At 41.2% G+C, this 21,944-nt stretch overlaps 1 protein-coding gene and 1 long non-coding RNA gene across 4 annotated transcripts in view; one reads left to right on the forward strand and one right to left on the reverse strand.

Annotated features, from left to right (window-relative positions):
- Positions 1–4,495, forward strand: part of SLAIN2 (SLAIN motif family member 2) — a 33,548-nt gene extending 29,053 nt beyond the window's left edge. For all 3 annotated transcript variants that reach the window (XM_026078631.1, XM_026078629.1, XM_026078630.1), the window contains one exon: positions 796–4,495. In XM_026078631.1, coding sequence (XP_025934416.1) covers positions 796–862 — 67 coding nt within the window. In that variant the 3' untranslated portion in view covers positions 863–4,495. The remainder of the gene's footprint in view (positions 1–795) is intronic.
- The window catches only part of LOC112972286, a 28,618-nt gene extending 6,680 nt beyond the window's left edge, over positions 1–21,938 (reverse strand). The window contains exons 1-2 of the long non-coding RNA XR_003255630.1: positions 21,808–21,938; positions 21,231–21,659 (exon numbers count right to left, since the gene is read on the reverse strand). This is a non-coding gene — a long non-coding RNA (uncharacterized LOC112972286). The remainder of the gene's footprint in view (positions 1–21,230; positions 21,660–21,807) is intronic.
- Between the last annotated feature and the right edge of the window lie 6 nt (positions 21,939–21,944).

The raw sequence follows: 21,944 nt of genomic DNA on the forward strand, positions 1-21,944 counted from the left end.
TGCTAATGTAGATTTTCCCTGAAGGTGTCACATGAAAGCCAGCTGACACAAGGAAGCAGTCATCCATGAGGAACAGTAAGAGTCCCCTTAAACGAAAGGATAAACCGTTGGTCTCCAGTATCGCAGAATGGACAAAACAGGCATAAATATCAAAGCGGAGGAGTTATGTTCTATAAAGAGTGTTGGTCAGGGGAATAACAAATGACTATCACAATATTGACTGTCTTGCACTGTGTCTGAAGCTGAAAGTTAGTGTAACATAAAGCAGTTGTTTTTGACAGGAAATTCTTAATACTAGTGAAGTGTAGCTGTCCTAATCACAACAAATCTTATAGTAAAGAGTTTCGCTTACTAAACATACACAGCTTTTTTTTTTTTTGAAAGTTTAGGTACACAGTTTAATAATGCAGTATCTGCAAACTTTTTAAAGATTTTGACATAAGCAAAATGTAATACTTTAAACAAGGATTTCCCTGTTCATGCATCACTGAAAAAATAGCCTATTTCTAAATGTCAGCAGATTAAACTTGTATTCTCAGAGAGTACAATAGTGAAAAGTTTTCTGTTCATTTATGATGATGTTTGTCTGACGCTGAAGTTAATTATCAACATATAGTACATTAAACCTTAAACTGAAAATACTTTGGTGTTTATGTTAAGTAAAATGTATGGCAGAAAGGCAAATGAGTAAAGTGTATATTTTAATGATTTATAGAATTCTTAGGTTCTTAGGTACTGTGGATGGAGACTTGAGCATTCAGGTATGAAACTGAAATAAATCTCATTTTGTTTTAGATCATTACCTGCTCCCAAAACCTATGGCAACATGAAAGATGAGAGTTGGAAAGATGGCTGCTACTGAACTGCAAGGTTCCAGTGCTCATGGATACTTCCTCACCAGGCTAAAAGACGGCTTGATCATACAGACTGTTCAGATGTGACTTTTGGGATTTGTAAAAATCCCAGACCTCTCTGTCTCAAATTAGCACAAACTGGCAGAGATTATAAAGCAGCACTTTAATGACATCTAACATCAGATGTTTGGTGATCATACAATCGCTTTTACATGAAATTGCTATCAGTTCTGTTGGGTTTCTTTTCCTTGCTTGCTAAAAGTGTATCAATTTGAGCATTTATGACAGTGGCCAATGTCTGGGCAAAAACCTAATGAATGCCAAAGAAATGCCCATCTTGAAAAGCAGCAAGTATAACAGCCAACTTACATTGTCCAAAACTTCAGTCTGTTTTAATTCAGCAGAGAGATTGGTGAATATGTACAACTGAAACAAGACTATATTAATCAGAGCTAGTATTCTGATTGCAGACTGCTACAGTGCTAGTGAAACATTGACTTTAGCAATTTTATAAGATTCTTGTTGGGGAAAGTGGTACGTACATCCTTCAGAAAGAATCAGATGTTACTCTGGAGGATTAAGCAGAACAGTAAATAGTAGTCATGGCTTTTTTTTTTTTTTTTAATCAGTAAAGGTTTGAATGTAGCAGACATACACAAATGCAATAGTATAGATTGCATCTTTCCTATGTTGATTTGCTATATCAGTTTTACATGCTCTTATAAGTTTGATTGCCAAAAGGGCTTAGTATCAGTTGTACAATCTTTCTAAACCTTAAAGTTCCTTGCTCAGGAAAGATGGCCTTTGCTATTGTAGCCACATTTTTAACACATGGCTTGCTATTTGGGGAAAACTTTTTTATAGCAGGTTTCCTTAAAAAGGAAAGAACAAGTAGTACTATTAATTTGTTCTAATACCATACCACTATGCTTTCAGCCTGGAACACAACTGTAAATGCTGATAGTTAATGAGAAGGAAACACAACTATGCACTTGTAACATACAAATTCCAAGGTAATGAGTTGTACTCTTGATGCCAAATGATATTCATTTAGGTGATGTTCCATGGTATGAGGGAGTTTTCTGTATCCTATTTTTTTTTTACTTTCATCCATTTCTTAAATTGGTTTATTTTAAATTGTAAATATTTTTACAGAAGTTATTGCCCATGTAAGTGTGTTTAAATATGTACTTTGCCTTACATATGTGTATCTTACATTACTGGTAACAGAGTATGAAACCTGATACATCTGTTTACAAACTATTAAATTCCTCTGGTGGCTCTGACTTATTCTAGCACTCACATCTTTGTCAGAAGAACTCATTCATATAATTACCATTTGAACCATTGCTTTCTGTTTTGGAAGACATTATGCAAACATTTGTAAAGTTGTATTGGGTGGGAAGAGTTAAATGGAAGGGATTTTGTTTGAAGCTTTTTCAGTATTTTGGATGTACAGTTGATGAAGTAACAGAACGTGAATGGTATCCTTTGTGCAATGACTGACAAACACTAAAAGTTGGATTGGACGGTAGGTGGCCTTCAACCCCATTACTATCAGAGTTGTGAACTGCTGGTGTACTTTGATTCCCACTACTAAGAGGATAACTAATCCTGAAATTCTAGCACTTGAATTTTAGGCCARCATTAACATATTCCTGGATGAAAAGCCATGCAATACTACTTGAGTTGGAAGAAGCCAAATAGGAAGGAGAGGAGACTAATTTGCAGTTCTAATTACTCAAGCAGCTGTAGGCAAACTTTGGATTGACCAATGACTTCACACTCCAGACTGAGATCTGTACTGAGATTTGAAGTCAGGGTATCAAGTATACTGTAATTCAATAAGATTTCAGCAGGGGTAAAGATCCTACCTTCCACCATTAGACCAGTACATACCACTAATCTAGCCTTGTGCCATTTTCTGGTACAGATAATGGATATCAGTTAGTAAATATCTCATGCAACTACTAAGCAAAAGAAAGGACTAGATCAAATGTACCTATTCTCATTGAAGTCCAAGTTTTAACATTTTGGCATTTTACAAAGCAATGCTACAGTCTTCATTGAAAACTGGCAAATTTTAATTGGTGGATTCTTTTAAACACTTAATTAACTTTTAAATTTTGAAAGTCAGTTGAGATGAAAATATTGGGGTTTTACCATGACTGCATCAAATTATTGTGTTTCCTTAAGTAATTCATCACTTGGATAAGTTGAGCTTAACTTCTGTAAGCCTTCTTTTCTCTGCTATTCTACTCCCCCTGAAACATAGCTAACAACTTCCTGAAAAGAGAAACTGTCTGTTTACTAGAAAGCCTTTGTGCATTACCAGTTTATTGATATCAGGAAATCGTGGGGCTCCGTGTTTAGAGATATACTGCAGAAGTGTGGAAATATGGATTTGATAAACTAGTGCCTATGATTTACTTAACTTATGTTTGATATAGTAGTAAGGGTTTTATGAATGTGGATTACTTTTTGTGCCAACAGCTCGGAATTGTTGTATGTATGTAGGCAGAAAGACTTGTTCTGCTTCCAAAGTTATTTAATTTTTTGTGTTTGAATGTTTTTGTAAGTGTTAAAAGTGTAAAATATATATATAAAATATTCTTACCATAAAACACTTCCTGGGTCATTATTTTTATAACAAACTTTTTAAAAAGCCTTTAGATTTTTAGAAGATCTTTTGTTTTTAAGAACTGTGTCAAACTGCCAAATCCTAGACCTAAATTCTTATACATATTTACTTACCTACAATTTCAGTGTTCCAGTAGTTAGCAAAATCAGTTACTGACTCTGTAATTCATAAATTGAGTCTAACACTATATTTGGGTCAAATCTCTGGTACACAGTCTGCCTTTCATTTTTAAGAATTCACGCTCACTTCAAACCATTGAATGTTTCATCTTGAAAATTCTGGAATTCATTCTTACACAGATAATTGAGCAACGTAAAACTGTAGCTAGTAAGCCTTCCTTGAACTGTTCAGTATAAGTTTTATCTATTTCAAATATGAATGCCTATATCTTTTGATGGATAACAAGAAGCCTTGAATATTTTTTTTTAAGACCAGTGTGTGGCCAACAATTCTTCTTAGCCATTGCTTTGTGTGTGTGTCTTCTTCCAAACAATATTTTATGCTTTTACTTCTATATTCTTTTCTGTTGCTTGTTTTGACTCACATAATTACAAGAAGTTTGTTTTGAACTTGGGAACTTTCTGTAATCTGCATTTGGCTACAAAGCAACATAGGCAACAGTCTGCATGTTCTGCCACCCATTGATTGAATCATCTAACTACTGCCTTTGTATTAAAACTAGTTTATTGCTTATCTATTTTACCACTGCAGTAGGTTGCAAATAATCAGACTTCACAGTTCTGGAATCTAGAACACTTTGAGTAAGATGAGTGGAATAACTAACAAGCTCTTTGCAGTTTTTTTTTAAATGCAGGTCATTATAGTGGAGATGCTACGTAACAATTTTGTAACAATAGCTGAGATGTGACAGATATGGTAAGCCTGTTTCTCTAATGTGAATACCATCTTTTAATCATGTTGGCATTAATATAGTTAAACTAAGTTTACTTCTATTTGATGTGTTACTGTTAAATGTATTTAATAAAATTTAACCACTGAGGTTCACTGTTAATTATTTATCCTATTTATACTATTATTCTTTATTATGCATTATTTATTTATTTTAGTGTAGTCCCCTATTTAGTAATTAAGTCCGCAGATAGAAATGTTTCACCCTGTCTAGATGACCTATTTATATAGGCAGAGATGGCTTTACATCTTCTAAAATCTGATCCACTCCTTCCCTCATGATTTTTATTTTAGTTCAGCAGTCAAGCAGTTTTCCTCCCTTCTCCCCACTCCCTGAAAATAAAGAGCAGTGTCAAAATCACAGGCAATTCAATACCCTTTCCTGATTCTCTTTTAGCAAATTTCTGTAACCAACTCTTCTATGTGAAACTATTATTTATAGTTAGCCGTCATGATATGCCAAGACTTAAGACAAAATATTGTTTCTGCAGTTCCCTTATTTTGAGAGAAAATATGACAGTTCCTTTGGTTTTGGTATAGAAGTGCTAGATCATGTTTTATTTGATATTGTATTACCATCTATGACACTGATTGCAATGGTGAAGAAAAATAAGTGATGAACATGTGATAGTAAGGAGGCAGTAGGCTGCTTATGCTGCCAAACTAAAGCTGCTTATGCTGCTGAAGTCTTTGGATGGCTGAAGAGCACCCAATTTTGATAATTTAAAACTAATCTTTTAATTAAAATATTTCTGAGAATGAAAAAAATATTGTGGAAAGCTTGTTAAATATGATAATGCATCTTTAGTTCTGCCTCTTTTGCTCTGTAAAGACAGGAGTAAACTTGGATAATTTTTTACTTTTTAAGTAAAACAACTGCAAAGTGAGGTTGCATTGATTAAAACACAGACACCCATGCACACACACAAGCCTTAAGCTGCTTGACTTGAGTATTGGCCATTTTTTAGTACAAGACTGACACCTACAGGTAGTGTATCTGCAATCTTGTTTCAGGAAGAGGACACTGATGTTCAGGGTCACTCCAGAGTGTATACTCATTTTACAACAGAACTTCACAGTAACAAAGATGCTTTCTCCTCTGTCTAAAAGTCTTTTATTAATTCCCTAGTTACTACAGTTCTGGATGAAGACTTGAAAGGAGCAAAGACTCCTTTAGATTCATTTTCCATGGAATTGTTTTATAATGGTATTTTCAGGCCTAGTATCTCATACAGTTGCACTGTCTATCACTCTCCTCTTTTGTGTCCACACAAAATGTAGTTGTATAGATTAAACTCGGTTACAGGTCTTTGGCAAGATTCAAGAAATAGCTAGCTAAAATGAATCCCTACCAGCAAAGTGATTTTTCCACTTAACACGTCATACACACCTGTTAAAAAGTGAAAAAAAAAAAAAAAAAAAAAAAAAAAAAAAAGGTTTTAGAAATACAATTAGTTTTAAAAGTTCTTTGAACAGAATGCGCTGGTAAGATTGAGATTCTGTATGCAGTGTTTCACCATCACATGAGATGGAAAACTGACTTAGATCTTTCCGAAGACTGTAAGACTAAACAGAAGAATATACTACTACTGTTGTAAGCTGAGCTCCTGTCGTTAACTTATACATACATAATATAACTCCATTTTCTTTTGGAAAATGGTTTTAATATTTTACAAATATAAAACCTACAGGAGAATGGTTTGTGATGCCTTTTCTCCTAGTGTGCTTGGCCTTCCTTGCTTCATTAGAGTCTCCCTAAGAGCTTACATCTGTTGTCAGCTACAGCAAGTGACATTCAAAAAATAAGCATATTAGGTATGAGTGGTATATATGCTGTACTGAGAAGGTGACTGCAGTGTCCATCCCCGATTTTACTTAACTTTCATTAACCCTGCACAACATGCAGAATACAAACTATGAATTCTTCTACTTTCTGTTCTTTTCCATTCTCTGAGACTGGCCAGAACTGCACGTTTTCACAACCTGGCTGTGAGGTCAGACATTGAGACACTGTTTAAAAACACTACTAGCAAACAACTTTGTCAGACTTCAAACACACTATTCCCGTCACCCAGCACGTGGTCTTTCTAGCCACTCAAAAAACCTCTGAGACAAACTACCTCTGTGTTCCTCCAGCAACAAAATTATGAGTAGAACCAGGCAAATAACTGACATTCTAGCTTCTTCAACTTAAAAGACAAGTTGGAAGATACTTTACTGACTGTGATATATTTTTCAAGCTTTGTTACACAATGCACAAATATGTGAACTCATAAAACTGGAATTGAGTTGTTTCTCATAAAAATGTTAACTCATTTTTGAAAAATCATCATTTTCAGTATGGCATAGATACTTTCCTACTAAAAATATTTGGTGAAGTTAGGTAGTATACTTTTCTGTCATTATCTGCATAAGCTTGCTTTTCTGCTTTCAGGGAAAGAGCACTCAGAGATCAATTCAACTAGTTTCTCTCCATAAGAAGGTCAGTTAACATCTTTAAAAACATTAGTGGTCCATGTTAGGTTTTTTTTTTTTTTTAATAAAAACTCTATAGTAAAAAGAAGGTGGAAAAAGACACTATTCCCCACCTCCCCGCCAAAAAAAGTGGTTATTAAAATGGGAGTGGATCAGCAATGCCTTGACTTGAAACTCTACGTTGCTCTTCACTGTTTAAACTTATGTATGTGAATAAGAAATGTCTGAGTCATACCATATTGGCAGCCAGGAGCATGGGTGGCTTCTGCTCTGACTCCCACATTGCTGCACTTACATTAGCTCTCAGCAGTCTCCCCTAGTTGTCTCAGGACACTCCTCCTAAATAAGTTTTTTGTTTCCCTTGTTATGAATAAACAAGGCTGTACATCCAACTACAAAAGCTTAGTTACCTGACTGATCTTTATTCACTTCCCTTTCATTCACCAGGGTTAATGTTACAGTATCATTTCATGGCTGCTTCTGCACTTTTTATGCTGCAGATGGGTCCCAAAATGCTGATGGGAGAAAGCAAAGATGGCCCAAGCTCCGCATTACGAGGAGTTTGGTTTGCACCCTATTCGGGGCTGACAGTAAGGTCAGCTGCACTTCTGGTTGATTGAATCTGGTGAATGCCGAGTTAGAGAAACACCATACAATCTCTCTTCTTCAGACAGAGCTGTTTGTCTTTATGAAGATTGGCAGGACAAGAATAACATGTGACATCTTAAATATTTCCTCCTTCTTTTTTGAAAAATGAAATTTTATTGAAGCAAATGCTGCCATTCTAAGAGGATCAGACAAACTCTCTGCTCTTCACCCAGTTCCTGCCTTAACCTGTAATTTCTCAGGTCTATGGTTGTCCATGTCTCTCTAAATTTACTCACCCAAATACTGAGCCTAGAGCAAGGTTATATAGTATCTGTTCATCTACTGTGATACAGGACACCCAGGAAAGCCAGAGGAAACCAGTATTAACGCTGCTTGACCTGACTCATCTTCAAAAGAATTACAAGGACGTTGTCCTGACTCTCTCTCTTCTAAAAAGTGCCTGGATGTTGGCAACAGCAGCGTGGCATCACCGCTGTCTTGCTCACCTGCAGGATGGCAGGCCAGAGCAGATGCCCCAGGCTATGCCTTGGCTCACTGGCAGGAGCAGCCAGCTCCCAAACAGCACAGCTCCCTTGGCCTGACCCACAACAGAGGCCTCACAGTGGCACGCACGGCCGCAGCTGCTAACCAGAAACTCCTTGCTGATTGTGCAAATGCACTGCGGTATCAACAACTGCAAATACTCCTGCCTCTCCTCCCAGACCACCAATGCACAAGTGGCTCTGTTAATTCAGCGCACACAGCCCTTCTGAACAGCTGYGAGATCAAAAATTACAATGCAAAATTTATTCAGTTCCCAGCTCTGCCGGGTGCTTTTGATGACACCTCACTTGTTTTCTTGGTGGGGAAAGAGTCCTGTTCCTCAGCAGCCTTTTCGTAGCTTACGTGCGTGGAGAAAGGGGCAGGTGCTCTGCTCTTTAGAAGAAAGGGTCAGCTATTCATTTCACAGCTTGTCTATGACAGTGGGATAAGTTAAGAATAGAAATTTGGTAGACCTCAACTTATAAGACCAAATGTCACACAGCAGATGACATCTATTGTAAATATCAGAGTTGATGAATTTTTTTTTCCTTAAAAAAAAAAAAGAAAAAAAAAAAGAGCAACAAAGATTTAGTAGATGTATTTATACTGCCATTCATACAGGAGCAGATGAACTCAGCCTGAATGGTATTGCCTGGCTATATGCCAAGGTACATAAACATACTGCAGGAATGTTAAAAGTGATTTGACTAAAAATGTGCATGCGGTAAAGCACCCAAGTCTAGCTCAGGCCTCTCATTCCAGTGTAAAGCAGACTTTGGGAGCACATAATGCTCTGCTAAGCTCTGGCAAAAAGTCAGGCTACTTGCTCCTGAAGAGCATGCAGGGATTTAACTATCTGGTGGTCTTCATACCTTTACAATTTCTCTCCCTATGAAAATATGTAGTCCAGTATAAATTACTAGAGTTTTGAGTGCAGCAGGGGCTAGAACTAATTTGCAAGCAAGTGCGCAAGCCACTGAAACATAGCTTTATGTGCAAGCACATGCTCGCTCACTGGCCATCAACACCAAGCTTCTTGCCTAATGGTCCCTTGGCGGTAGAAGACATGGGCAGCACTCTGCTCCCGTTCCCAGATAACTTACAGCCTACCAACCAGGGCTTGCTACTGCATTATAGGGGCTACTGATTTCTAACCTTCATCGACTCCACCTCAATAAAGATGCGACTTGAATTCAGAGCTCCTACACCTGGGCTGAGTGCATCAGTTGTAGAACCAGAGTATAAAAAAATAGTAGGTCTCATTGTCGGTCTCAAGCACGTAATGCGCAGCTGRTGTTGGACTCTGTTTCAGCCCATTTCCAACATGCCCATCCCATGCAGTTCCTCTGTACTCTCCTCCCATGAGGTCAATGTCTCTCGAGTTTTTGTCATTAGCAGGTTTTCTTTATCAGCACATTCCCACTTTCTGCACCCTCCTCATTTTGAAGATAATTAAATAGCATTAATTACCAAAGCAATTCACTGAAATCTGTCCACCAACAACCTCATTCCAGACCCAAATGTCCCTTTTTTTCCAGGCAGTACACCACTGCCTTTCTTTTTTGCTTTAGATTTCTTAGTCATCTTCACATCTTCCTCAGTTTAACTGCTTTTATAATTATAATTTTATTAGTGTTCAATTGGATTAAATATACTAAAATTATTTAATCTGGAAGTCAGTTATTTTATTAAGGAGCTATTTTGTTAATCAAACATGGTTTAGCAGTAATAATAATAATGTTGGCATTAAACTTAGATACCATGGTGAGGTTTGTGGTATTAAAAACAGGTAGATTACATTTATAGCTCATTTATGCACTCTATTTTAGCCCTTCTATTTTACTGTCTTTCTTTCGTGCTTTTTTTTGTCTTATAAATATTTCCTTTTTTTTGGGATCTATTATGTCAAGCAGTACAGCTCCATAATCCAAACACTARAGGGTGTTCTTGCTTTCTTTGTTGTTTTCACTTCAAAGCTACCTATAGTTCACAGCATCTTCCTGAATTTATACAAAAAGTTGTTCGTATTCTTCAAAAAGTCCTGAATGAATTTAACAGCTACATTTATGTCAGGAAAGCTCAGTTCTGAGGACTATACAGCAGTCTGTGGCAGGCCATAAAAAAAAAAATCACCTCTCACATAGAGGGTATGTAGCCTCATCCAAGAGAGAGAGAGAAAAGATAAAATTCTGAGTATYTCTTCCTGCACTCCACCATTAATTCTCAGAAATGCCAGATAATACCAAATGTTAAAAATGACTGCTTAACTACCATTGTTGGTATTTTAGTCTTGTTGACTAGATTTTAAGATTTGGGACAAGGACTGTTTCCTTTTTTTTTTTTGGTTTCATACGTATCACAGAGTCTGAAATACCCTGTTAGACTTAGGTCAGTGTCAGGTGGATTCAAACCTCCTGAAATATTTAACTTTTGATAAATAGCTTCCCTCTGGTTTTGGTTTATTAATTAAATGTTAGCATCATGCAGCACAATCTTAGTACTGCAGGATGTAAAAAAAAGAGCTTATATTGACCAAATCATACAGCTGGCATGAATTACTTACTTAAGAAATACATCTTTTTCTCATTCCCACTACCTGTCCATCTGCAGGTCACAGTGCTATAGTAGAGCTGACCTACCTCCTTTGGGCAACGCCAGCGCAGTGATGAGCCACCAGCTCTGACAGTCGCGGTGTGACTATGAAATTATGCGGGGTAGGAGCCCGGTTTGCACAGAGACTGTGTCAGCTCAGAGGCTACAGCAGCGACTGCAAAAGGATGTCACCACTGCTCTGCAATGGGCTGGACAGGCCAGTCTCCTTTTCTGCGCAGCCTGGCTTCTCAGGGTTTCCACATCAGAATAGATTTGGGCATAAGATTCAAGCAATTCATTGGGAACAGCTGAGCTGGTGATCTGCGTTTTCACACTCAGCAGTAATCCCACGAAGAGGAAGGAAGCCCTCCAGGACAAGTCCTGCGCAAAGCCGTCCAGGTAAGGSAGCCCTGTGCAGGACCCACGCCGGGGATGGTGACTGAAATAACAGCGTGGCCAGGTCCCATAGGAAATGCAGAAACTCCTCTCACAGCAAACTGATTCTTGTTTAAGCTCACAACCGAGAAGCCTTACCAAAACCAGGTCCCAAAATGCTAGGTGCTAGACAAAAACAACTGAGTGAGGGTCCCCGTCCTTCCCTATTCCCAAAGACCTTATTCTCAAATGCAATGATACAGCATTGTAACATGATCATCCTCATTTGCAGCCACAGAAGCAATACATAGAGATTAATCCATTTGTTCACAGTCACAGTGGAAAACCACACACACTGGAGCCAAATGTCCCAAGCGCTAGCTGGTACCTTACTCCAAAGGCTACAAAAATAATTCTTTTAAGCACATACATTGTGATCGCTTCATCAGAAAAAGTCTCTGCTGGGAACTGTGTTTCTACAACTAATAAACATCCACAGAGTCAATTTTCAGTTGTAGTTTCTTGCACAAGAACTATCTGAGCAGTATTGCTGAAACCCTCAGTAGGGCATGGCCTTAAACCATGAGCAACCACTTTACATCTCTGTAAATGCTTATGAATTTTACTCACATCAAACATGCACAGCGAGAAAGACTTGCTGTTCTCTTACAGCAAGCATCAGAAACAAACTATCATAGGGATTTTGTTGCAAGGGCTTTAAATTCTGAGTGTGCAACACAGCAAGGGTGTCAAAGCACTTTTGTCCCTTCAAGTGGAGAGGCTCTCTCACAGGTCTTGCTGCTCTCCGTCCCTGCAGCATGCATGCACTCATATTTAAGGATCCCTGTCTTTTTCTTTTCAAATTCAAGAGATATTTGCCAGTGATTTCAGTGGGATTAAAACTGAACCTTTCCTAGGAAATGAAAGATAGTATCCAAGAACGAAGGGCTAGATTTTTAGAAATAAGGAACTAAGAGCTCAATTTTTAAGGGCATAATGAATGGTAAGAGTAGTTGGACAACACCTGACATGCTGAGCACTAAAATCCAAAATGCAAATTCCACTGACATTTCTCAGAACCTCCCGTGACTGAACCACAGCTGCAATTCCCTTTGCACCTAGGCTTCTGCTGCCTGACCGACGCAATGCTGCTACTGCTACCATGCAAAGAGATCGTCTCCCCAACACCCCTCGCTGGCAGGTGCCACTCCACGCTGGTGTTCTTGGAGCGCAAGGATTAGGCTCCCGGCAAGGCTACTGGGCACAAGGGGTTTGGAGGCTGGCCGCGGGGCAGGGACCTGCGTCCTACAGCAGTCCAGCTCTTCCCCACTGCTCTGGAAAAAGCAAAATGGAAAACCAAGCACTTGCCAGGCAGTTCTGTGGTGACAGGACTTCTATTTTATTTAAAAATAATACATAAAATAAATGTATATKTAATAAATGTAATACATTTAAATAAATTCAATAATAATAATATTTCTAATGTTTTGGTTTTTTAATATTATCATGGACTGAACAAAGGTAACAAGCTGTAACGGTAGCAGAACTATACATGTTATTCTGATCCTTTTTTTCCTTGAATTCTTTCATTATGAAATAAAGGGCTAGGGGCTTTCTAATTCCTTCCTCTGAATATCCAGTCTTCAAACAGTTCTGTCCTAAGTACATATCTGGAGGCAGTATGCAAAATGCCAGCATAATAAAATTCACAAGAAGTTCAGGTCGCAGCCTTCAGCTCGTCACTGTGAACCTCTTCTGACATTTCGAGCTTAGTCAGAGGTCTGATCCCTGACGTGCTGTCAGGAGCTACTAGTGTACACACAGTCATGCCAGAAGAAGACAGAGAGTTTTATCAAGACAGCTTTTTAAACTCGGGGCTGCTGTTGGTTGTCCTCATAGACCAGACCAAACAGCGTTCCCACGAGGCATCGGAGAAGCAGGGAACACAAGGCCGGAAGGAGCCTGGAGGGGTCACCTGGTGCCACCACGGTCCCCACAGCAGCATCAGCAGTGACATCTCCCTCAGCGATGTTTGCTCAACCTTTCCTGAGACCTCCCCAGCCTCCCCAGGCAATCTCTCCCCAGGCTTCAGTACCATTATTTTTACTTGCCCCATCAATATGTGATCTAAAGCTCTCTTACAGTAGTTTAAACCCTTTGTATCTCTGTGTACTTGTCAGGTTATTTTCCAAAGCTACTTCCATTTATTTTCTGGTCTCTGATTGCTTATACCCTGAAGCAGCTGAACGTACCTTCTAGGTCAGACGTTTTTAGCAGATGTTGCAGGCAGAGACAGGAGAAATGTTTAGGAATATTTTATGTCCTGAAAAATATGGCTTTGGACCAATTAAACTATTCACAAATTTGTGATAGATTTAATTAACACTTTGACTGAAAAAAAATAAAATTTAGAAGTCAAAATGTAAAAAAAATTGGAATTACATTTCATTTAAAAATTGGCATAGTTTAGAAAGAGTAAAGAAGCATGAAGATTAATGTAACATTTTAGTAGATCCAACTATTTTGATAGCTTTGATTTTACCATAAAACTGATTTTTTTTAATCCAGCCTGACCTAAGAATGACTTTTTTGTTTAATTTTGGCTGCCAACCAAGCATATCCGTTTGTCTGCACAGCAGCTGACAAAGGACCATGTCGATGCCCCTGTCCGCGTGCGGAGGCTGGAAACCACAGGGGCCAGCGCAGCTGCGCCCGAGGCGTCCCCACGCTGAGGGCAGCCGTGCGGCAGGCGCCTCCACCGCCGCGGCAGCCCTGGGTCCTCGCTGTCGGCACCTCCCCGCGGGCCACGGCGCAGCGTTTGGACCCATGGGGTCCACGGTGATCTCCCTGCCTGACCTCTTGGTTAGCACAGGCTCTATGCGTTTCAGGCAACTATCCCTATTCCCAGGTCAGAGCCACCAAGGCAGTTAGAGCAGACTGGGTAGAACAACATCAATAACTTGGATCTGGAAGACAAGAAGTGACAGCAAATCAGTCTACACCTTGACAGGCCATCCAAGCACCCCTCACATGCACATCATACCCCTTAGTCCTCCTCTGAAGTAGAAATGGAACTAGTTTCCATTTCTAAAGTTTGTATTTACTTGTGCCTTTCTCCATTAGCATTGAAAAGACTCTTTCCCCTTACTAGCAGTCTTTTGCACATACAGGTAATTAGAGGCCACAGCCAAGTCTTCCAGTAACCTTACCTTGGACACATTAAACACATTGGCAACCTTTCACGCTAAAGCAAATTTTCCAAATTCAAACAATTTTGTGGCATTTTAAACATTCAAACAATTTTATAGCATTTTAAATACTTTAATTTATCAAAATAATTATTTTTAAAGATGAGACCCCAGAAAAAAAGACACTATTTTCAACTAACGGTATAGTAGACACCACAAGCAGGAAAAAATATCACTCCTTACTTTGTACACGGCATTCTGCTTACGCACCCCAAAAAGAAAAGAAAATATTTTGTTGATTAGGACATTAAAGCTGTCATCTTCCTGGCAAATCAACAAGTATACAAAATCCAGAGTACATTTTCCCTAACTACAGCAATGTGAAAGTTCTATATTAATATCATAGATTCAAAATCAAGAGGATTCTTTTAGGTTATTCAAAAATGTTCTACTATTTCACAGTTTTAGATGTGCACATACACACAGTGTATCAAGATTATTTTCATGAGATTAATATATAACATTATGCAAGACAAGTATTAAGAGATTATTATTATGCTTGAGATTTATTTCCCGCCATTTGTCTGAGATTACTTTGTAGATAGCTTTCTTAACAAGAGATTTCATTTAGGTACGAGTGCACCGATTTCAAAGTTTGTTTTAGGCTTGCTTATCTGTTATGAGCGTAACATATATCCATTTTTATTATTGCTTTAAAGATTGGCAGCAGGACAAGAAGCATTTTTATTCTATGCTTTCACAGCTTCTAGCAAAGAGTCTTAGTCCACATCCATGAACCTTAGATGCAGCAATACAAATAATGGCAACTGAGTACAAAGATTTTTTTTGTGTAACCTGAGATGGAATATCGACGTTATTAACTGTTATCTTTCCCATGGGGACTCATCGTTAACATCTCTTTTAATATGAAGAAAGCTTTGGCTGGAGAGGGATGTAATTTGTCTTTGGAGTGTCTTTCTTCAATTAAATTATTGCAACATAAAGCAAATGCTGATGTAGAAAATTTATTTCTGTGTTTTTTGACATATAAACTATTCTGTGGGACAACACAGTCTGTGTGTTATTTACTCTGATCTGGCATTTTTTTGCAAAAATAAAAATATAGATTTTTGTAGACACATAACTACATTTGTGTTATCTACCCCCATTTTACCTCACTTGATTTATGTCTCTAAGCCTGATTAGGTTCTTACACAGGAAATTAAGAGGTGGCTGGGAGCCTCGATGGGAAGTGGACGCCTATAAACTCAGTTGGATCTGGGCCTATAACTGCAGACACGTCCTAAAGCACCGTTTATCAGTTTTTGTATGTCCTGTTATTAGTGTGCTGCAGTCACCTCACTCTCCTGCACCGCTGTCAAGCGGCTGCAGCCATGAAAAGGCAGCTCTTCTCTTCCAGCGAGGAGCACCTCCCGCACCTTCCCCCCGCTCCGGCGGGGGCCGAATCGCCGTTTATGCCACCGGGACGGAGGCAGAGAAAGGCTGCAACGTCAAAGATGTGCCTTTCTCTAGGCTACAATTCATTTGTGTTTAAACGCCATCTCCACTGCTGCACTTGTGTGGACAGGTGGACTTGTGTGGACAGATGTGGACAGGTAGAGCCTCCCCGTGTCCATGGGTGACAAAAAGTAATGCCACAAAAAGAAGTAGGCCAATAGCTCATTTCTGTGCACCTGAACAGCTCATCGACCTCAGCTCATTGACCTCAGCCAGGGTTTTGGACGGAGAAGCAAGGAAGGGTGGACGCCTTTCACGTCATCCCCAGGATGGACTAAGCTCCCCAAAGCAGCCAGGGGTCAGAGTGCTGGTAAGACGGCTGTCTCCTCCGCACTCATCCTCATCTCTCCGTGACAGCCCCTATGAAACCAGATCTGCGTGTGCAGAGTAAGAGGCCATTTGACTTTTAAAACTGAATCCAGTGCCTTTGGAGGTAGCCTCATCTTACCTCCTGTCCCTGCCTGGCTGGCCAGAATGCTAATTTTGGCTCTTCTGGACTGAGAGATGCATTACTCATCAGGTCATTTATTTTATTAAGACTTTTCATCATGATCCTTATAACACTCCAACTCTAAAAAAAGATCGAATGACATCAAAAGGGAATAGCGTCTGAGGCAGTATTATCTCCTATTCGAATTCAGGTAAAGATATCTCACACAAAGGTATTTCATCGCTTAAAGAAAAAATGCTAAGGCAGGCTCTGAGTGCGTACTACTAGCACCTATTTTACAATGTTAGGGATACAACGGCCTCCACAAATGACCTTCTGCAACCACATTGTAAGATTATTCTTCAATGAACCCCTGGCTTCCCCTCCGCTCATGGACCAGAGCCTTTGTTATAATGTGCTGGCTGGCAAGAGATCTCTTCATCTCGTTGTTAAAAGGAAGATCAGGCAGCTTTAAACACTTAGGTCTAATTATGAATTACTGGAACATTGTGACCTGAATAGTGTTGTACTTATTTGTTGATTAATGGTCTTAAGACATTTTTTAAATAAACATGGGGAACACCAAGTATAAGAGTAGGGTTTTATTATAATAATTTATGCCCGCTGTTGCTACCACGGAAACACTCGAAGGGTGCTGCTTTGCTGAAAGAACCCTCTCCCTAACCACTCCAAAGAGACCGAGCAGGTAATGAGTACCCAAAAAGGAGGCAGTGCAGCTGAGCAATGAAGCTGGAGCTGTTACGTTCAGGTCGTGCCAGGAATTCTTCCCTCCCACACCTCTTCAATGCAACAAAACGTGAGAGGCTGTGAATTTCAGAGCACTCTCTCAAGGGAGGAATAAATGCAGAGGAGAGAGTACAGCTGCATGGAAACAGGCGTCATTTGAAAGCAGAAACCGAGGAAGAAGGGGACTGCACTCCCATGGATGGAGAAATCAAAAAGGTACCAGGAAAGAGGAGACGGAGAAGACTGGTGGTAGAGGAGAGAAAAGGAGGAGCATGGAAGAAGGTCAAACCCTGCTGCTGGGCCTGGCTGGGGACACTGACTGCAGGATAAGAGCAGYTGATTTATTTGGGGGATTTACAGAGACAGGTAGCAGGACTGAGCTGCAGCGTTGCACTGAGGACAGAGTTTAAGTAAGCTCAGGGCGAGGTGTGAGAGGGTTGTGATGGGGACAGAGATGCCGGGTGTTGTGTTGAAGAGCAGCAAAGGAACTTGGGAGGCCGGGAAGAAAGCAGGCCTGTTGCAGCCGGTTTGCATGACAGACCGTTGCAGAGAGGCTAGTAATGACCCAACGGGAAACCCACGGCTCTGGGGTACTTGCCACCCAAGTGGTACGAGCCTCTCCTTCCCTCCCACTCTGCCTTTGAGTGAAACAGAAATGGTCTGGGGCAGGAGTGATGTCAGTCAGTCTGCACTCCAGACCAAGGCATTTTCTGTATGTCTCTGGGTAGGAAGGTTGCTTAGGAATAACTTACTGGCACAAATCTCAGCTCTTCATCTTATTTCAAGAATACATTTTTCTTGACTGTTTCTTAAACTAGCTCCCAAACAACACAAAAGTCAAAAAAGACCAAATTCTGCTAAGATCTTACACTCACTTGGCTCAGTGAAGGTGGGGTAGGTGGTCATAAAAACTGCAAACTCAGCTTTTCTGCCGCCCTTCTCGAGTGAGGGTGGGAGCTGGGAACCAAAGAGGCACCTCCTTCATCAAAGCACCAGCTAACACATCCTTAGCAGCACAAAGACGGAGGAACAGCCAAAATCACCAGTCTCTCTGCCTTACGCTTCATCTCCTAATTCTACCAAACCAGAAAAATAGCCTCATACTCAGAGGTGCTCAGGATTTAAGTAATGAGTAAGCGGCATACGCATCACATGGACTGTACCAAAAGTAACCCAGAGGCTGCAGGTTTTTCCCCCAAGTCTCCCCTCCCCAGCAGCATCTCAGCACCCTCAGACCCCGACACCAGCTCTGGGCAGACCTGGCGCTGGGAACGGGGCTCTGGAAAGCAGCATGGGAAAGCGGCGCCCTGGGGACGCATCCCACTGCCGCAGCAGCGCTTCCCAGGGGACAGCGGAGTGCTCCGTCAGGAACCCCCCCCCCCCCACCGCAACCGGCCATGTCTGAAACCCAGCGCCACGTGGGCCACCTCCTCTTCGTGTGGCAGAGACCCGTCTGCAGCCCTGCAAAGTATAGGAGCTGGGTAAAACAACATGACATAGGGAAGACAGACTGGCAGGAACCATGTGGGATGATGTGATACCCCTTAAGGAACATTTTAATCTAAGACAACTACCACAAAGACTTTTTTTTGGGAGAGGAGGAGTGATTACCATTCTATTGAGTCTTAAATTTTATTTATTTTATTTCTATCTATAACCTAACTGCATAGCAGTTACAGTAGAAACAGGGGGTTATATGTCCCGAAGAAATCAGAAACTACTACTGCTAGGTCTCATCTGAACTTCATTTTCACAACAGTATTTGGTCCCTGCCTTTTCTATAGCATCACCATTTAAAGGAGCTGACCAAAAGATCGCCATCCTCCAGGACTATCCTTCAGGGGCTTCTCTTCCTCTGCAACCCCCTGGCACAACTCTACAAATCAGCCCATGCTGACATACACAGAGGCAAAGAATGACTTATGGGCCGATGACGACATCCTACAGCAGCTGAGCTTCACCATTTCCCACAGAAATATTGTAATAAAATGTGAGACAAACTGGAGTGGGAGGCAAGGGGAACATAGGACAGCAACAGCACTATTTTCTCCTCCATCTCCACTATTTAATATATCCTGGATATCAACTTGAAATGGGAAGAGAGGGAAGAGAGAGGGTGGATGCCCTTTGGTTTCTCATTCCACTCCTTTTGTCTGCTTTTCACGTAGTGCTTACAACCATCGTGACTGAGGGTAAGAGCTGCACGTAGCACACAGGCACCCAAAGAGACACGTGGTCAGGATTTAGGCTTTTAAGTCCAAGGCTAATATTTACAAAATGCCACCAAGCTGCCTAGGTCACCAGGAAACTACAAACACCAAAGCAGTGGGCTGTAAAGCTAGGACACGCACCAGGAGATGCCACCACCTCGGTTTTGCTGAGCATCCTCGTGCCTGTCTCATTCGTAACGTTTCTGTGACTCGCAAGCTGGCAAGCAGTTCAAACAACATCTCTGTGCAACACACTGGTGTATGCACAGTACTGTCAGAAATCATTAGAAACCTACCCTTCCTTTTTTACCTTTGCTTCCGGTTAAGCAAAGGGAAGGCATAAAAATTCTTGTAATGAACAAGCAATCAAAATTCCTAGTGCTCAAAGGATTTCTGCTACTCCCAATTGGTTTATGGCACATATGTTCTTTTATGGAAATCAAACCCCTTTGCAGAATAATGTAAGCAATATTATTCTCAAAAGCTACAACCTACCAGAAGCCTGTATTTCAAGGACTGCTTTCCTTCCCTACTCTTGCCCTCACTATTTTTTATCTTCTATCACACAATTCTAATAAAGGATGGAGATTTTTTTCATTTTTGAGGTATAATTTAAGAATGATATGTGCCCAAAGTTTTATTTGCAAAGTTTTTTTATACTCCAATAGTCAGTTTGTTACTTCCTGTAACAGGAGGTAGCCGGTATGTTTGCTCTTTCTCTCCACAAAAGAAAGCAGAGAAGTGATAAACCATTGATTCAGATTTACTGTAGTGAACACTCTGTGTGAGCCCACTGCCTTTCAGCCAGATGTTGCAAAACTACTTAGCATCACTCTGGACTGAACTCCAGATTGTACTGTAATGATGACGTATCGCGAAAGCCTGAAGCAATTTAAACAGACAATAACCATGCTCAGCGGCAGATACAACCTTCTTTTACTGTGCACTCCAGATGTGAAAATATGCTCGTTGCCCACGTGGGTGAGAGTGCTTACTGGATAGACAGCTAGTGAAGCACAGCAGCCAGAGTTAGAATAGGCATCATCTGAAATAATATGTGAATCTGAAGTAAACTGGTGCCATTTCCCTGAAGTCAGTGATACTGCCCTTGTTTAAACCCAGAGTTAATCTTGAATTTCAGTTCTTCCAGTAGCTGATAAATTTAAAGAAAAATCTTATGAGGTCTGGATTTGCTACAATGCATTCACTTTATTTTCCTATTAGAAATGGCATAGTTAAATGTCCCTTGAAACTGAAGTTTATGATAACAGGGCCTGGTTTGGGCTCTGAAACAGGGCACATGCATTTCATTGGTAATTAATAGTTTCACTGCAACTAAATTTGCTGAATTCCTCCTCTGACTGTATGACATATGTCATACGTTATGACATAAAAATATCTTGCTGCGAACAGGCCTGTTGCAAGGGGCAGTTTGGGGAGTGACACGGAGGGATAAGGGCGGTGCTCTCCTTGCCCCCCGCACACCTGCGCGATAAGCAGCCTGCTTGTGTGCTCTGCACCACTGGCGGCTTTGGCTTTGCAGGCTGAGGTACCTCATCAGTGCCAGCAGCAGGAAAGCTGTACCGTCATTACTGGCAAAACGGCCTGCATGATAAGCAAAGGAACTACATGTTTTGAAGCAAAATTTTGGCTACATGAAGAGTGAGATAACACACAGTAGCGGTAATACTTTAAGAAGCATAACAAATATACTGTAAATATTTTTCTGTACATGCAGATCTGAAAATTGTGCAAGTCCAAAGAATTGTTTCAACTCAGAAAGCCAACCAAACATTGCACTGCACCGCCACCACGTCTGGGAGCGCACACAGCCCGACAATATGAATGAACTAAAGCAGTCTGGATCCTATTTGGTTGCTTAACTCGGATGACTCATCCTCCCTGTGCTCTCCTTAAGCTAATGACAAGGAAACAAAAACAGACAGAACAAAGCTAAACACAGTATCATTTTGGCAAAGTTACAATACCCATGATTTTGTCACTGAATACTACTTGTATTCCCTGTGCTCACCTGGCTTCTGAGTAATAATTATAGCAAATAGGCATTCATTTTTTTTCTATTGAGTCACTAACAATTTCTACTGGAATACGGGAAAAGCCTAAAATTTCACGCTAAGAAATTACTGAAAAACTTGCTACCAGAGGGTGCTGGCGGTGAGCTGAGCCGTCAGCCAGGGAGGCCTCTGGAGGCCCTTCCGAGCTGTGACCATGGTGCTCCCTCAGGGCAGAGCTGCAGCCTTGGTTCCGGAGCCGAGGGGCAGCCCCTGCGGCCGGCTGAGTGTGGGGACAGCTCGTCCTGCCCGACAGCCACGGCGCAAGCCCTTGGGGTGAAGGAAGGAGATGTGGTTGTGCCTCCCGAGGCACAGCTGGTCAGCAGAAACGCCGAGCGCACAGAGTGGGAGTCACGGGTGTCACACGACTCCCTGGGGTCCCATCTGCTCCGGCCCAGGAGGTCCCATCTGCTCCGGCTCAGGAGGTCCAGTCCACTCCAGCCCAGGAGGTCCTGTCCGCTCTGGCCCAGGAGGTCCTGCCCTCACGAGGCCACCAAGATTTCCATGCGGCCTTTTGCTGTTGGAGCAACAAGGCAACACACGCTTACCAAATGAAAAAATATTACGTGATACGGGAACAGCGGCCGTTTTAAGCACAAGTTTATGCCTGACTGAACTGCAATCGCTCTCAGAAGTGATTTCGGGCGCCGGGGAACGTTTCTCACCCCAGCTCAGCAGCTGCCAGCCTGCGAGCCCGTCTCCTCCTCCTCCTCCACCGGCCGCCCCAGCAAGGGGCACTCGCGCTCCTGACCCGCCTCTAGGACCCGCGGGCGACGCGCGGCTCCGCGGCCCCAGGAAAGGC

Source organism: Apteryx rowi, unplaced genomic scaffold (genome assembly GCF_003343035.1).
Source record: "Apteryx rowi isolate R43461 unplaced genomic scaffold, aptRow1 scaffold_481, whole genome shotgun sequence".
In the NCBI taxonomy this organism is placed as follows: Eukaryota; Metazoa; Chordata; class Aves; order Apterygiformes; family Apterygidae; genus Apteryx; species Apteryx rowi.